Raw genomic sequence first — 17,529 nt, forward strand, 5'->3', positions numbered from 1 at the left:
ATACTTCAGTTATACTCAGTTCTGTAAACAGCCGCCACTCCTGCTGCAACATTGTCACACTGAGTGAGGCAATTAAATTCAGTTCTCACTTGGATCACAGACATCAAGTTTGGTGTTCATTAAAAAGGACCTTGATTAATTACATTATTGAGCAATTACATAAGAGGGTTGTTTTCTTTCACCGTAATGTGAACAAATACAAAGTATGACTTAAGACTGTTGACATCCCGCTGACAGTAGGCCCTTTCAAACCCTTGCCATCCAACAGCTTGTAAGTCTGGTGTATACGTCAATGTGATTTCTTCATCACCAGTCTTTGAAAAAATAAAAAAAGAACAAAAAGAAAAAGAGCTTTTGCTATGGGCCACACGTTGCAGCTACCAAACATGAGCACATTATAAAGCGAACTACATAAGCATTTCCTTTTCTATGTGTTAATGAAGCAAAATGAGAGAAGGGAGTGCATCCAGCCATTTAATTAACATTTTGAGTTGTTCATTTCTGCCTTTTATAGGAGAATGGCTTCACAATGCCTTCTGACTTCCACAGGTTAATTGTTTGGCATGTTATAAAGGTCATTTTTCCACCCTTTTTCAAAATTCACTCCTTGTAAATGTCCCTCTGGCCTGCTCGCGCTAAGCACGGCCATGCCAGCGATTGTCCCTCTTTCACAGACGAATCAGGCTTGTCGCACCGAACCAAACTTTCCTACCTCATCTTGTAAAATATTTTCATCGCAAGCTGACATAATGTGTGATGTGCATAATTTGGTGAGGGAAGCCGGAGCGCATTATTCACTAAGAAACAATGTGTTGCATGTATTAATATGCCTTTTGATACAAGTCTCAACTAAAGCCCCAGTATTTCTTGGCTGCTGCAGACTTGTTTCAGACAGTAGCGTCCTAGTCAGGGCATAAATCTTTAACAGATGTGCCGAATCCACAAACATTCTCCGGCGCCCTCCAGAGCTTTTCTCCTGTCCTTTCTTATATACAAAGCATGAATAGTAATATTTAATCGGCATGCAGCAGCTTGGTGTAATTAATCATCCTTTCTGCTTGGGAGGAGAGAGGAGCACAGGAGGAAGGCAGGCACATTGACATACCATGGTCAGGTAAAAAGGAATCCAGTGATAGAGCTATTGTGCTCCCGCTGGCTATGAAGACTGCAAACCACTGCTGAGATGGTGTTAAGCCCCCTTGGCCTTGTGCAATGCCTGACTAAACACGGCGTGCCATCAACCACATGGTGTTATTTTAAAACTTACAGCAGGCGAGAAAATCAATGAAAATAGGAAGCACAGCGTAATGAGAAAAGTGATTCTAAAGCAATTATTTGAAAAGCAGTCCAAAAATAATGAAAAATAGTTTTCTGAATATATATATAATGCACGGCGCAAATATTAATATATAATTTATTTTAAGGAAACAGTGAAACTCATCTGTATTAATTATTTTTGCTGCTGTAAAAACATTTTTATTTTTTATTTATTTTTGATTAACAACCCCCGTTACAAAATTAACCACAATCTTCTTTTCAGTCCATTCTGGTTTCACATTTCATTAACAGAAAACAGCCACTGGTACAGAAGAGGAAAAAAAAGGGCTTGAATTATTGGAGGACCTAGTATTAGAAAATAACCTACGAAGTGTTATAAATGTCATCTGATGTAATGTTATTTCTATATTTACAAGTATATCTTGTAAATATAGTTAATGAGGTTTCAAGTTAGAAAATCCCTGTTTAGAAAATGTAATCAATTTATTTTGTCTTTTGTCATTCACCATGGCACTCCGACAAAATTGAAGAAACATACCCAATAACAATGACACATTCTTATTTCTCCAAAAAAGACCACATTCAGAGTAGGAACACCCACCCCTGACAGACTCTAAACTATAGCCATCAGTCTTGAAACAAAGCAACCTCTGGAGCACCTTACCACTGTTATTTCTCCCATAAACCATCAGGGTCCCATTCCGCAGGCCCGCAAACAGGAAGCGAGGAGAGTGCTTCAGGCACAGCACAGGGCAGCCCTCTGGGTTGTGGAGGGTCACCAGGCATTGCGCTGCAGTGTCCACACTGCCATAGACCAGTATGCTGGAAGAACAACGGCGGCACAAGCCGACATGATAAATGAGCGTCATTTGAAATGACAGAGTGCCTCGTTTTCATGCGGTTTGATTTAACAGAGCACAAAGCATTGCGTATGTGGAACCACTCTGTCTTTCTCATGTTTGAATTGCCATCTGAACTTTGCTGCATCTTATTGTCTTCTTCAGAATGACAAATGCACATCGCTGTTTGTTTCTCTCCGTCTGAGAAGTAAATGTTAAATAGCATTGGAGCTGACAGGCTTTCGAGTGTGTTAAAATGCTGAAACCGTTTTTTTCTTTTTATCTATTCTACTGTTTACTTTTCTTTTTCTTATGCCGGAAGAGAATGAGTCAGCATAAACAAACTGCTGACACATGATTGAGCTACCTATACAAATAATGTTAATAAAAATTACATAAAAACAGGTATATCTGATGCTCCAGAGAGCGCTCTGTCTGCAAAAACAGCAATTGATTCACTGTAACTGTGACGGAGACTGAGATTAAACCTATCCTCTATTACACACAGTGGGGATCAGAGGGGTTATTGGATTTGAAAATGAAACAGTGATCTTAGCAGAAGTAGCAATATTGATGCTGTGTCGGGGTATCAACACTGATTTCTTGCTTTGATGAAATATTGACAAGTAAATCTATACAGCTACAAATCTCAGGCAACCGTAGCAAAGGGTAATATAGGATAATATTTTACAACAGAATGTGTGGGGTTTACTGAAAAACATCTGCGCACAACGTTGTCCTTCTTTTTTGTCAATAATTCCAAAAAATGTAATTCTATAATTTAACCTCATCTTAGAGGTTTCCTATTTGTGTCGCCTTCTTTTAATAGAGGTGTCTCACCGGCCATCATCTAATCCAACACAGATGTTGGTGCCGATCCCTGTGGGGTACTTGTGAACGCCGGCCTCCGCTTCCTCAGTCGGAGAAGGTACTGGCACATATTCCAGACATCGGACAGCCGAGCCTATCTGCAGGCTCTTCACAGCCCTCGGCATTGGCCTGTTGAGGGAAAATATCTCTATCTGGCCTTGAGAGCCGTCTCCACCACCAGCCACCTGTAAAGAGAAAAAACAAAAAACAGACTTGATTAAAAGAGTTTGGCGGACCATGCTATGTTTGTACCTATGCCGTGAATTATAATGCCACAGGTATTGAACTATTTTGCCAAAACAAGTCAAACAAAAAACAAAGGAAAGGTGAGAGCAGAACCAGGCCAGTCACCCTAAGACCAATCTTGGAATGCATGTTAATCAAATTGTGAAGGCCGGAGGAGATTATGTTTTTGGTTGAACATTTTCGATTAAAGAAAAAAAATAATAAAAAGTTGGTATCAATTATCCTTTCAGATCTTGTCATTTGTAGTCCACGCTCATCTTTTTTGAATAACTCAGAATTTTGAACACATTATGTAATGGATTCATAATGTCATCTCCAGAACATCAAACAATTCTTTAAAACTTGTGCGATCTTTTCATCAGTGAAGAACAGAGAGGCTCTTATAAGTTTTTGATGGGCTTTGAGTTGTCTTAACAATGAGTTTTTTTTTTTTTAAAGAGATCACAAGATCAAGTGACTCATCTATTGCTGGAATCAGCTCATGATAAAATGAAAATAATATAATTTTCAATGGATTAAACTGGTATCTGATGTTAACATGTCCAAGGTCACACTAAGCACTGGAAGACACTGTTCTCAGAAATAAACACGTAAACACAAATGGAAAAACAGAGCCGCAGAAAGCTGGGAGGATTCAGCGGCACAGTTTGGAGAATGCGTCAACCAATCAACGTCCGACGATGTCTCTTCCATTTTGAAGAGAACAGGGTGTCAATAAAAACCTTCCTACTAAGAAAGAAAACCTTAGATGTTCTTGAAAAAGGTCTAACAATCATCAACAAGCTTCCCTGTGTCTGCCTCAGTAAAGACTTGTTTTCCTATGTACCGCATTTATATTGGCCTTTGTGCAAGTCTGCCAAGGCCAATACTGACAAAACTAAGAAAGCAGTAGCCCTCCAACCTATCTCAGATGCCGTTCCAAATAATGTGGCATTTCCCTTGTTCACAAACAATTAAAGTGTCACTGCGGAGTTTCAATATGATTGTATTTATTACCCCTGTGTAAGGCCAAGGTGGATGTTCAGACAAAATACCATATTGTTCTTGGAAAAGAAGCACAGATGCTTGCTGCGAGACAGCAAAGATTTATTCTCTGTATGAATCACATCGTGCGAATGTGACATGAGCTAAATATAGTCTTTAGCTCCTCCACCCTCACCCTTATTTGCATGCAATCATTTGTCTGATTTGTATCAGCGTACAGAATCTGGACAGGAGCAATCCTTCGGGCTCTTGACAATGAGCCAGAACAAATAATGGTCTGTTGCACGGGGTGAAAAGAAGATAGGGAGGACTTATCTTGCAGCAAGGATCCCAAAAAAAAACAAACAAAGGACATGGCTTCAAGTGAATCTGAGCCAAAGGCATGTTCCCCCTCACCAAGGCTGCTCCACAATTTATACAGTCACATGCCCATTTGCACTCTCCCAAAACCCTTCTCACACCATGGTCTCCATCCCTGTCAATAAAAAATACTGTCGTCCTCTTTTCTGGTTAATATCCAGTGAAAATACAGTTTCCTGACACAGTCATTACAACTTATTTAAATGAAGAGATATCTGGACTCTGGACAGATTCTTCTACTGAGAGAAGCAAAAACCCCAACAGTAAATACTCTGCCTGCATTAATTATATTGCCCAGGATGGAGTGAGGATGTGTGCTCCACTGTATTCACCACATTAAGAATTCCAAAGCACAGGTTGCCAGACTGTTGGCTTACTCCAAAATTAACGCATTGTAAGTTTCCCATCGCTGACACTAGCTATGAATGCTAAATTACAGAATAGGTGACTAAAACTAGAAGCAGAAAAGTTAATGGAGACTTTATCTAAAATGAGAAGTAGGCAGCTGGGAAAAGTGGGACAAGGAAGGTGAAGGCAAACAGGGAAACACTGGGGTATCAGGCTGATTAGACACAATGTCATTACTCTGATCAAAGCACTCAGAAATCCCCATAGCCCATCTCACTTTAACATGATTAGTGTCATCCCTTATTTGACAAGCCTGCCAGGGAGGTAGAACCAACTGGGGGCGGGAACATTCAGCCACTAATTATTCGTCCTTGATCCGCGGGCCTTCACTATTATTTTTTTAGTGGGTACCACTTTATTTATGCTTTGGTTACATGTTGTACTGTACAATATGTAACAACCACTGTGCAGGAAAAAAGTCTGATGTACTTTATACTGAAGGAGCAGCTTGTCTTTTTTACAAGGTTTTATTCTATGTAGTACCTGTGAGCAAGTAGTAATGGATATGCTAGTTCATAACAAACAGCAAAGACCTCCTAGACAGATTTCTATGTTAAGACTTCCCCGTAGAAAACATTCAACATAAAAGACCCACATGAAACCTCCAGGTTATGTAGCAATAAGTATAACAATATACACCAATCAGGCATAACATTATGACCACCTTCCTAATATTGTGTAGGTCTCCCTTGTGCCTCCAAAACAGTTGTGACTCATCAGAGAATGGACACGGGCCTTTTGATGGTGTCCTTTGGTATCTGGCAACAAAATGTTGTTAGTGGGGGCCTTTGGGTCCTATGGGTTGAGGGGAGGGGCCTCTGGGGCTCATCCCACAGATACTTGATCAGCTTGGGATCTAGTGAACTTGGAGGCCAGGTCAACACCTTATGCCTAAACCGTTTTTGTGTGTGTGTGCCTGTGTCAGGCTGCATCCTGCTGGGGATGACCTCAAGAAGTGTCATTGCTATGGGGTGGGGGTGCCTGGTCTGGTCTAGGTGGGTGGTACATGTCTAAGTAACATCCACACGAATGCCAGGTCCAAATGTTTCCCAGCAGAACACTGAATTGTCACAAGATGGTCACAATTGTATTGCAACACAGTTACAATTCATTAAAGAGATACATTGCCATTGTAAATCTCTCATTTTCATTTGTGAAGCTTGTCCAAACTGTCTTCTTTTGAGGCAAACCAACTCTGAGGTTGGATTCATATCTTTGGCTTTCATAGGTGAAACTATCATCTTTTGACCTGGTAAAATACAATACTGCACTGATGTGAAGGACGAGGATGGTCACATCACGCTATGTCTAGATGAAGGCGTTCTGCAGATGTGTGTCTGATGCAGGTTGGATGCAACTTATATTTCTATTTTAATCACCAATCCACATGGGTAGTGTTCCTACGGTTTAACCCATGCAACTCATGCATCAGTTTTCCGCTGCACTACAAATATCAGTGAAGAGTTATGTTGTAACTTGCTTGTCTGCTGCTCTTCCTTCTGATCAGCCAATAGGCTATTGATTTGCACACCACAGGGTTTTTAACACGCACACCCAGCCTACCCTTTATGACAGTCAAACTGTATGCACTTGCCAACCCGCACAATTATGCCTTAAACATGGACTTATGTAAAATTGTAGTAGACGCTTAGAGCAGTGTGCAGGTTACAATCCACAGTCACTTTACCTCCTCCGCTCGAAGGTTACACCACGTATCGACTGTATTTGAGAGTGTTACTTTAATGGATCTCGATAATGGATGCCATGTTTCAGTAAGTCATTTTTAAGAATACTGCTTTGTCACTGTTTGACCTGACCAACAATCTTGTGATATTTTAGGTAAGCTTACTCAAGCCTGCCCAACCTGCAGGTGATGGGTTGACCTGCGCATTTCTACTGGAACACGATGCTCCATATCAGGTTATTTTAAAATATGACTAAGTATAAACATTTTTTTCTTTTAAGAAGGTGCCCCTATGTTCTCTGTGTCCACTCTTTAAGTAAAACACCACTGAATGCATGAGCGAACGTGCAGTTTATGCAGACGATACGTGCATTTACAGTGTAATGCTAAACCTGAGTAAACACTGAGCTCTTTTCAGTATTCACTGATGTTATGCTTGAAAAATGAAAGAACATATAATATGTCCAGTAATATGGTACTGGACATATTCTCTAAAAGTGTAACACTCGGCATGTACTGTAGATAAACTACCCATGCTCAACCAACTAGTATGAGAGAACAAGGTCTAAGTCATCAGGGATATCATGTGCAGTAAAAGAAGTTGAAGGTTAGAGACCCTTAAACGCTGATATCACAGGGATCTAAACTCCAACACAACCATATCTCCTTTTCCTCATCTGAGTGAGCATCCTCAGTTAGAATAGCACCAAAAAAAAAAAAAAAAAGCAATTAAGTCTGAAGTCTGAGAAACTGAGCTGTACTGTGTGTCTTAGAGGGCCGACACTGGATTTAGCCACCCTTAAAGTCAAAAGAGGATTACCTGATAAATTACCCACCTTCTCCAAAAAGAGAGGGGAACAAAAGAATGGAACTTCAGGATTAATAGCAGATTCATTCATCATTATTTTATTTTATTTATTTATTTTTTTTTTTTACCTGATTTCCCCTTTCTCTCTAGATCTAGCTAAATTCCCACAAGTCCAGTGACGGAGATGTGATAGTTCAACAATTCGCCCCACTCATCATATAACCCTCTACCATAGTTACCTAGCTATCACTTGCCTTTATGCTGAATTAAGTCACAGTTTCACATGCAACATATTACTCAGAAAAATGTTGCATGTGTCATTTTTAGCCTTGCGAGGCATTTTGCTGTTTTTTTAATGAATGACAATATTGCTGAAGGTGCGTTTAAACCGCCATGGAAATTGTTTTAAAAGTCCTCCTCCTTGCTTTAGCTGACACTGAATTGTGTGTGTGAGTGTGTACAGTACGTACATGTATGTAAGCAATACATTACTTACCCAGAGGTAGCCTTGAGGCAAGGAGGTACTTGCTGCAGAGAAGCCCAACAGTGCACAGGGGACAGGATGGTGGAGGGCAGCTTCAAGCTTTAAGACAAAAAAATTAGGTTACATTATATAAACCTATCAGACATAACATTATGGCAGTTGTGACTCATCAGAGAATGGGCATGGGCCTTCTGAGGGTGTGCTGTGGTGTCTGGCAAAAGGATGTTGTTAGTGGGGGCTTTGGGTCCTGTGGGTTGAGGGGAGGGGCCTCTGTGGAGCATCCCACAGATACTTGATCAGTTTGGAAATTTGGAGGCCAGGTCAACACCTTGTGCTGTTTTGTTGTTTTTTGAGTTGTTCCTAAACCGTTCTTGTGTGTGTGCCTGTGTCAGGCTGCATCCTGCTGGGGATGGCTGCTGCCATCAAGGAGTGTCATTGCTATGGGGTGAGGGTGCCTGGTCTGGTCTAGGTGGGTGGTACATGTCATGACATCCACATTAATGCCAGGTCCAAAAGTTTCCCACCAGAACATCGTATTGTCACAAGATGGTCAATGTTATTTGCTTATTTACTTCAGTGGTTTTAATGTTGCGGCTAATCCTAAAACATAATTAAGTCTAAAAATCCCCTTCTAAATGACAACAAGACTGGGACTGGCTGGCCAGTGTTTATGAGGATGTATGCAAAATCTAAATTGGCAACTCTAGCCATCTAATAGAGGGAAATTCTCATTTCACATGGAGGTTTCCACTATAAGTATATAAGCGGTAGAAAAGCAGTGGCTGGCTATTAGTCTGTAACCCATAGGTGTCTAAAAAAACGCTGCCTGCTGCTTCACTTATTGTCAGAGGCAAATTTGAGGGTTCTGGTCTCGTTTTAACTTTCTTCACACAATTCTTCTCTTACCTGGTTTGTTTCTGTGCCTCCTTTTTATATTACTTTTTTATTCCGGTGTTGTCCATTTATTTATACACTGTATATATGGATCCTTTTGTTCCACAAACTTTTAAACATTTCATCCAGGAAACTTTAAAACACACACAAAAAAAAATAACACTTGCAAAAACAACACACTGATCGTAGGATAGGACGCATAGGTGCAGAAATATCATTTTCATCAAAATACATAAAGATTGAAGTTGTGATTATATGGTTGCACAGAGACAGTTTCTGAACCACAGTGATTTTCAAACTCTAACATGCACAGACTAATCATTAAATAGACACGAGGGATTCATACAGCTGGTCCTGGCATTTACCTTGAACTGAGCGGAAACAGGTCAAACATGGGTCAAGAAAGACCGCAGTTGCTGAACCGAGGCAGCTGTCCGACCATTTAATATCAGTCTATAAAAATAGCCAACATATGACTTAAGGGGAAAATAAATCTATATTCCTTCAACATATAGCAGCCTTCTTTGCCTGCAACTGAGTGATTGGGGTTGACATTTACAGTATGGAGCCCGCGGCTGACGCATCAAACCAGCAGCCCGCCTTGTAGGGAATGATTATCATTTTGGTGAATGACTGCGTAGGGTGGGCCATGTGACAGAAGGAGCAGCTAATTGTCTGTTGCCGGGAAAACGGGGGGTGGGAGCGGGTGAGTTGGGGAGTCTGGGAAGAGTTAAAGTGAAAAGAGTGTCTGTGATGAGAGCCGTGCGTCTTTAACTGTCGTCCTCGGCGGCGGCGAGCATCAATCACAGGTAATTTATAGCTACTCCTGGCCAAGACCCTGCCCCTTTTTCCTCTGTTGTTGGATGGGTTTGTAAACACTAAACCAAAAAGAACAGCGGCCAGATCACTGCTCTCCTCGTGTGCCCTGCAAGGCTATTCCTCCACTGCCCCTGTATCTGTCTCCTTCATCTATTCAAATTCACTCCACAGACGCTCGGCCTGTCCTCTCTATCAATCTCCCAGTCCCAGTTTCCCATTTCTCGTTCTCATCATTCACGCTTTTTTTTTTTTTGTATGCCTGGTCTTTTTTTTCCTCCCTCTCCCCTTCTGCTAGCCCTCCGCCAAGTGCTGTGAAATGGTTTTTGATAGGTAATTAAGCAGCAGCCATAATAGCTGTCCATATGGAAGCCCCGTGGATAAGAGAAAGAGCGCGGCGGTGGACCGGAGGGAGTGGAACACTATAGCGGACGCTTCTGGCGGTTGAGCGGTGGCTGGATTTTATCAGTCACATGAGACAATCGTCCCAGACCTAGATTACTTTGTATATTAGGGCACTGCAGTCTGGCAATACAAGTGGGATCTATAAACGGTATCACAGCAGTCCCCATCATGACTTCGTAAGGTATTCAAAGGCAAGAATGAGCGCTGGGATCAATCAGATAAAGAGCTGATGTGTAAATGAAGAGGCTTGTTTCTTAATGAGATATTCACAATTTGAAAAATTTGACGCCTACTCAGTAAAATGATTGCGGTTGTAAAGAGGAAATCTCATTTTAGAATATTGTACAAGTAATTAGCTATTTGCTAATGGCACCCTATTATGCTTAAAAATGTTAAACAGCACTTCTTTCTATATAGGACAATTATTTAAATCCACATAATCATGCAATAATTAGCATGAGATTTTTTATTTTTTTTTTATGTTATCAATTCAGAATAAAAGCCTTCGACTGTTACATGAAGCAACATTTTGTATGATAGCGGCTCACTGGCCTTGAAATACACCAGGATACCAAGGCGAGGATGGATTCTGTTCCCATTAGAGTGCAGGCAGTGACTATGATCAATACAGTAAACCACTGGTCCACTTATTGAACTCCTTTAAACAGCCAATGGAAAGAGCATGGGCGAGCATAACAACAAAGCCTGTGAGATCATTTCCACCTGTGTGCAAATTATATCGACAGACACAAAGGAAACGTGTGCCTTCAGCAATGACCATATCACTGGCAATACCAATGCTAATACGGTATCGGTGGTGCCCATTTAAAAATCAATGAGATCCAAGCTCTCTCTAAGTCTATTGTCAGTCTCATTTACAGCATAGCCCGTGTGCGTGTCTGCAGAGCTGTAGGTGTGAAGTTGAAAAGCCGGAGCTATTCCCCTGTGCGGAGGCAGGATGAGAGAGGAAGGTGAGCCCGTAAGCCAGCTGAGGGAGGTTTGATGGAGGACATCGGGGAACGCGGGGAGGAAAGGGGAGGAAACGGGCAGGTGAGCTAATTAAAGCGAGATTTGTTGATGTGATGAGAGGGCGGCCTCCCAGCTGCTGGTTACCAGTGACCCAGTGGTCGACAGAGAGTCCGCCCCAGCCATTACCCCAAGAGAGCGGCCAGCCCATATGCTGGGGCCAGGTGGCAATGGTTAACACGAAAGCATCAATTGTTTATTCTGAAAGATAAATTTAAAAAGCGTGTAATTACACTGTATTCCCGCAGAACGGGGAGGATGGGAACATTTTCTGTAACTTTCTTTTATCTGGCGTGAACATTTTTGCTTGCACACTGCAACAGCTCTGGGCTCAGAATGTCAAACACTGGGTTTGGTAGTGGTCTAATATGACAGGGTAGGGTTTTAATGATTCATGCTTTCGGCTGTCAGACTGTCAGAGCCGCGTCCCCTCGGTAAGGATGACTTCCCCAAATCCAATTAGTGTTGTTTTACTTCCCAAGGCTACTCAGGTGCACTGTTTTTCCTTACAGCAATTTTCCTATGTAAGCACTGTGAAATGTGCTTTCAGATATGTGGGGGGATTTACCACACATGAGATTTGTGACAACTGCTGTCCAGAAAGGGTCTATGCATCATATTCACCAGGGCGCTATAATGTTATCAATGACGAGACACGCCGCAGCCGGCACTGCATTGTTTGGCCTCCACTATGCTTGTAATATACTCGCTTTATTGGAGAGAATGCTCTGTAGCCACTTATGAAATACTGCCTTACGTGAAAATCCTGACCACACATTTCTGGGCTGCTCAAAAGAGTGTGTTTGCAGATACTATATACTGCACAGTATAGACTTCTGAAAACCAAATAACTAATATTATCTCTGTAAAAGTCATGCATACAGAGAACTAGGTGTTATATATTACACCCAGGGAAAGAAAATATGCCTGTACTTTTTTATTTTTTTTTCTAATTCCATAGTCACAGTGCCTTCCCCCAATTCCACATACCAACAATCTTTTACACGCACTAACAAGCACTAATAGAAAACTTCCACTGTTTATTAACTGGTAATTGACTGGTGCTGGCGCTCCCTCCCCGCTGCAACCCCATCGCCTAAGGCTACAGGCGGGACGGCCGCAGAGTGAATCGCCAGTCAACCTGAAATTACTTACATCCACAGCTCTGCTACAGGTAATGCACACTAAACAAGCTAATAACATGGGAGATTCTGCAAAGTTTCTGCTCAGGTTATCAAGGAGGCAAGCCTTGATGGAGAGTGGCATCTCTTCATTGCTGAAATATACAAGGGCTCTCGGTTTGTTAGCTACGTTTTCTCTTAATTTGACCTTTTTTATCAGCATAGGTTGTGAAGCTCCGATGGGTATGCCCGCTTTAGAGCGAGGTCTCTGCATCCACCTTGCAGTACAATGCTCTGAGGCTTGTAAAACCCTGTCCACTTATAAAGCGATTTGCTCATCGCCCATCGCTTTGTAGCCGGCAGTTGGTCGCTAGCGGACATCCCAGGCTCTGGTTGCTTGGTTTACACTTATGTCAATGAGCAGAACATAAAAATATTGCCGGTGTATGGACAGAACTCGCAGTTTTTGCAGTCAGCACACTCTACCTCAATAGATAATACATTCAGCGCCACCACTGCTCTTTCTGGGTTCACCTGACGCTCCAAACAAAGTCTTGGACGGTAAACATAGGGGGAACATTTGCGCCACGGCCCCATCCCTCAAAGTTTAATTCGATTTGGTGTCCACCAGCTTTGCGCTGCGAAAGGTTTTCGCGCTTTGTCATCTCTACATCTCACTGTATTTGATCCACATTCACTGGTCTCTTGTTGTCACATCCCTGCATTAGCCACTTCCTGTATGTGCAGCCCTTAAACTGAAATTCCCTTCAAACTGAAACTTGAAGGGAATTTGAGCTGTGCACAAAAGAACAACGTACAGCCCATTTTACTTTCCAAAGGAGGTAAACAAGCAACTTAATAAAATAAAGAAGAACACCAACGGTAAATCTGTCACTAAAAGTAATGAAAAATCAGGAAAGTTTTGTGTGAGACATAACAATCCCCCCAAAGGGTCTGTGAAAACACCAGGAAACAGATGGTGAGAGCTGAAAGTATCAAAAAAAAACAAGAGGACGTTCAGCAACTGTTCAGTGAGGATGATTAACCAGTGTTCCTGAGGCAGGGGAGGAGGACCACCGAGACAAATTTCATCTGCACAGGGTGAAAGCATCCAGCAATTTTCTCAGGCAAATTACCAGGATTACAGGGCAAATACACCTGGCTCTGAAAATAACCTTTACCGCAGATTAAACTATGCTTCAATGACACACGTAGGCCTTTGCTTTTATTTACCAAGAATTCAATTTTGCTGGTCTGAAGTTGGCATGATGGTCAAAATACCTGCATCCTTTGTGATAATCCTCTGAGGTTGCAAAGTAAATGACAATTATGGCTGTGTCTGAAATTCCTCGCTCACAGGATGATTGTTTCCTACAGAACAAACACTGAGTAACGGCCTCCAGCCTAGAACATAACTCTAAAGAAATGTGAATCATAAGGACTGTACTTTAACTGGGGCACTGATGTATACGTCATACATATTAAGAAACATTTTGAATTTTACTGGCAACTAGCAAGACTCAAATTAGCTTTTCAACATTGTCATAACTGGCTTTTTTTGATAAAAGAAAAGAGAAATACATTCTTAGGAGTGCTTCATGGAACGTCATTAAGTCTAAGTAACGTGGCGCATTCCAAAGGAATACGGAGTGGTGTGCTACGTACGCCCTTACTTCACACACGGATCACTTGGGGACATGCACACTCTCGTGACGCTATCATATGGGGACTGCAAAATGTTGTTTGCTCATTATCTATTATCCAATACGATATCTGACTCTCTAATGAGCCTAATGCAAAAGGGCATCGGGATCAAAGCTGAAACTTGATGTTCATGTTATGATTTCATGAGCTAGATGTCACCCTGTGATTTAAATTCTACCAGCATCTTTGAGCAGAGATCAAAGGGGCAACCACCTGCTGTGCTTGCAGGCCTGTGTTACACTCAGAATATTCAATGTCATTTGAAGACAATAAGATTAAACCATCTGCACGAGACGGCTCAGTAGACAACCTGATTTTTAACTCATGATAGGTCTGCATCGGGTCCTTTACAGGCGGTTAGGACTTGCCGCAAAACCATATGGCCGTCAGCTTTATTATTAAAACCGGCCCAGGACACTTCCCTCAATTTAATAACCACTGTCTGTACAGTAACGATTCCCTGTCTCCTCTGGCTATGCCGCAGATCGTATCAGCAATAAGTGGAATGAAGTTGGAGAGTGGTTTTGCATATCTGCTCAGAGCCACAGCCTGACATTGGTAGGACATTACGAACTCATATTCATGACTGGACTGAGATTTTCTTCCTCGTGTCCTTCACCGCTTCTAGCTGAACGATTGCAACACGCCCAACCAATGTGATGCAAATTTGCTGTGTCGCTATGCCCCCTGTTCACACACTCACACACACACACATACACACACACACACATACCCACACTGCTGGCTCCTGCGGCCATGGCAGTTCCAACTCTGGATGAAAGCAGTGTACTGCCCTGCATTAATGGGTTCAAAAGAGGACTACGGGCCAAAACTTCTCTGTGTAGTCAATCACTTCCTCCATCTTTCCTCCTTTTTTTTCCAGAGACAGAAGACATCTGCACTGGGCCCAGAGTAGCTTTGCAAGGGCGATCTTTACCGAACTCAAAGACAGGGAATGACACAACTGTTTGTCAACATGCGGTCTTAGATTAAACCCTGGGCATAAGAATGGACAAGGCTTTCTATAATCCTTAATATCAGATGGCAGGATGCACAGAACAAAGGGAGCCCTGATGCCAGCTTCGTCTTATCCATGCGGTGGTTGCAGCTTCCTTTGCCAAGGAGGCTCTGCACATCAAGGAGCACCTCCCAAATTTGAATCTGCCCCTTACAATCCTTGGATCCTAGTTCTGTGGCAGCCTGTTTGGCACAACATGAGACAAACACAAATCACGATTGCTTCACAAATACTAATCTGGTTTTTCAAGCATCACACAGTTTAGATCAGTTGTCTGTTAGTCTTTGATACTGAAATTAAAAGAAAATATCTAACCAGGACCTAATACTCTTGGATGGATCAAACCGAGAGTCAGTTAAACGTGACAAAACCGATGGAAATGGAAAGTTAGAAGATACAGCAATTCAATTTTGCAAACACACATTCTAAACAACATGAAAGCTAAATGGAAAGCTCAGGTTTGCACCTACTTTAAAAAATAGCAAAAGGTAACAAGGTAAATACTACATGTCCTTAAATCTCCTAGCACTGGCCAACAACAATAAATTAAGCAGCGCTCAGAGTGGTAGTTGTGCATGACTTGAAAGCAAGTATTGGGAAGACTAATTAGCAGAGGAGAGAATAAGGAGAGAAGACATCACTGCAACAGACAGGACCGGTTTGAAACAATAGGAACCGAAAACGGAAAGAAGGCTCTCTTCCCTTTCCTTTTGAACTGATGCAGTTTTTGCCCATCGCCCTCTCCACACAGATGTATAATCACAGAGGAAGAATGTGACCAAATTAGCACGTTTAGCAAATCTGCAGGATTTCCCTTCTGGGTTCATAATTTGTTCCTGCACGCTATCTTGACAAGTACAGAATGAGCAGAAACCCAGGGCCAGAGAAGGAGAACGCAAGTCCGGGGCATTGCTATGAGTGTCTATGATTCCCTGTAATTAGTATGTTAACTGTCACAGCAACAGATCAGGCCCTTTGCAAATGACCTCGCTGTCAAGCCGTGGGGGTAACGACCTTTCTCTTATATATACAGGCACTGCACTGCCCTCTATTGGCAAGGAGATTAATAAGGGGACAGTGAAAAGCACAGTATGAAACTAGGAGTACGCATCAAGTGTCTCACAGTGTGAACAGCACAAAGTCTGTAACTACTGAGTAAACATTGTGTAAAATATGGCAAGAAAACTGAACTTCCATCCGGAAAATCTTTAGCATGCCCTAACTGTGACAACGAGACTCGGCAGTCACAAAACACCTTGATCCTGTCATCACAACACAAATTAAAAATTCCAAATCCTGTTCACCATCCCTGTTCCAGCTGTTTAGTAAATTAATTAAAAGCTTAGGTACGCAGGGTGTAATGATGACATGATTATATTAACATGCTGGTGCTAACACTGCCTCTTGGGTATTTGCACTATTTATTTCAATACAAGTCAATTCATTTTAGCACGCACACATCAGCAACTTTGCTGCCTACTCTGGCAGCACCACTGGTACCGCTGTGCTGGCCAGAGAAAAGTGGCAGAGAGAGAAGGTGATACTGTTGGTGAGCCTGCCAGCCATTCATAATTAAATTCTGGAGTCATATTCAATATGACATCCAAAAAAAAAATAATAATAATAATTTATATGATTGGACCAGGCCATGTGAACATTTACCCAAGGCCCCTTTGCAGATGCCCCATGGGCTTGTAAATAAATTTGTAAAAATGTTGTTTGTATCATGTTTCTTGATGATGGAGGCTATGAGTGGAAATACAAAACAGTTGGAGATTTCTTCACCACCTACGTGCACCTTGGCAGTAGATGAATTTGTGACAAAAATACAACTCTACTTCCATCCAACAATTAGAAGTTCAGTATACTGCAGTATAAGAATAAAAATCCGGACAAATGTCCAATGGGCTTGAAACACCTCGTCTTAATTTTCCTGTCTAGCCTTGATTTTTCTTCCTGCAGGAGCTTATGGAATCTATGAAAAGCACACCTCCATAGCCACCTCCTGCAACTTTCCACACGTCAGTCATGATTTACACCAGGACTGCCCACCCACCATATCTCCATTTCTGCTTGATGGTTCTTCCATCCTGCTTTGTCGTTGCAGGTTTTAAATTTACTGCAAAGGGAGCTGCACAACTGGAAGTTGCTGCTCTAGTCTTGAAAGAGCCGTTACTGGAGTTTAATTAACTTGTTAGTAATGGTCAAGTAGGAATCCAGGTCTACAAAGAAAGACTAATCTCTGTGCACTCCCAGCTAATTCTTAGCCAAAATGCCGGAAACTGCCACAACACAAGAGTTGTTCTTTGTGAATACCAAAGTCTGACTTCTGCCCTGACCTCAGAGAGAGGGGCTCTGTGACAGCGAATGTTAAACAGTCTGAGACCGTGCGCTGCCATCGTCCCTTGTATTTGTGACAGTGACGGGTTTGATGTGTCTGGAGTTGGGTTTTGCCGAGTCGAGGCACGGTGACCGGAAGGGCATCAGCTCCAGCGACAGGTCTGCTGTGTTCCAGTCTCACATAGAGAAATTAGAATGACACTTCCACCTGCTTCACACCAAAAGCTTGTCTGTCGCTTTTGAA

At 42.1% G+C, this 17,529-nt stretch overlaps 1 protein-coding gene across 1 annotated transcript in view; it reads right to left on the reverse strand.

The window, feature by feature from the left end:
- arhgef10la (Rho guanine nucleotide exchange factor (GEF) 10-like a) overlaps nt 1-17,529 on the reverse strand; it is a 92,484-nt gene that overhangs the window by 15,791 nt on the left and 59,164 nt on the right. Inside the window, exons 20-22 of the mRNA XM_084542579.1 lie at nt 7,974-8,060; nt 2,958-3,172; nt 1,943-2,100 (exon numbers count right to left, since the gene is read on the reverse strand). Of these exons, the coding sequence (XP_084398705.1) occupies nt 1,943-2,100; nt 2,958-3,172; nt 7,974-8,060 (460 nt within the window). The remainder of the gene's footprint in view (nt 1-1,942; nt 2,101-2,957; nt 3,173-7,973; nt 8,061-17,529) is intronic.

The sequence above is a fragment of the Chelon labrosus genome (genome assembly GCF_963514085.1).
Source record: "Chelon labrosus genome assembly, chromosome: 4".
NCBI lineage: Eukaryota > Metazoa > Chordata > Actinopteri > Mugiliformes > Mugilidae > Chelon > Chelon labrosus.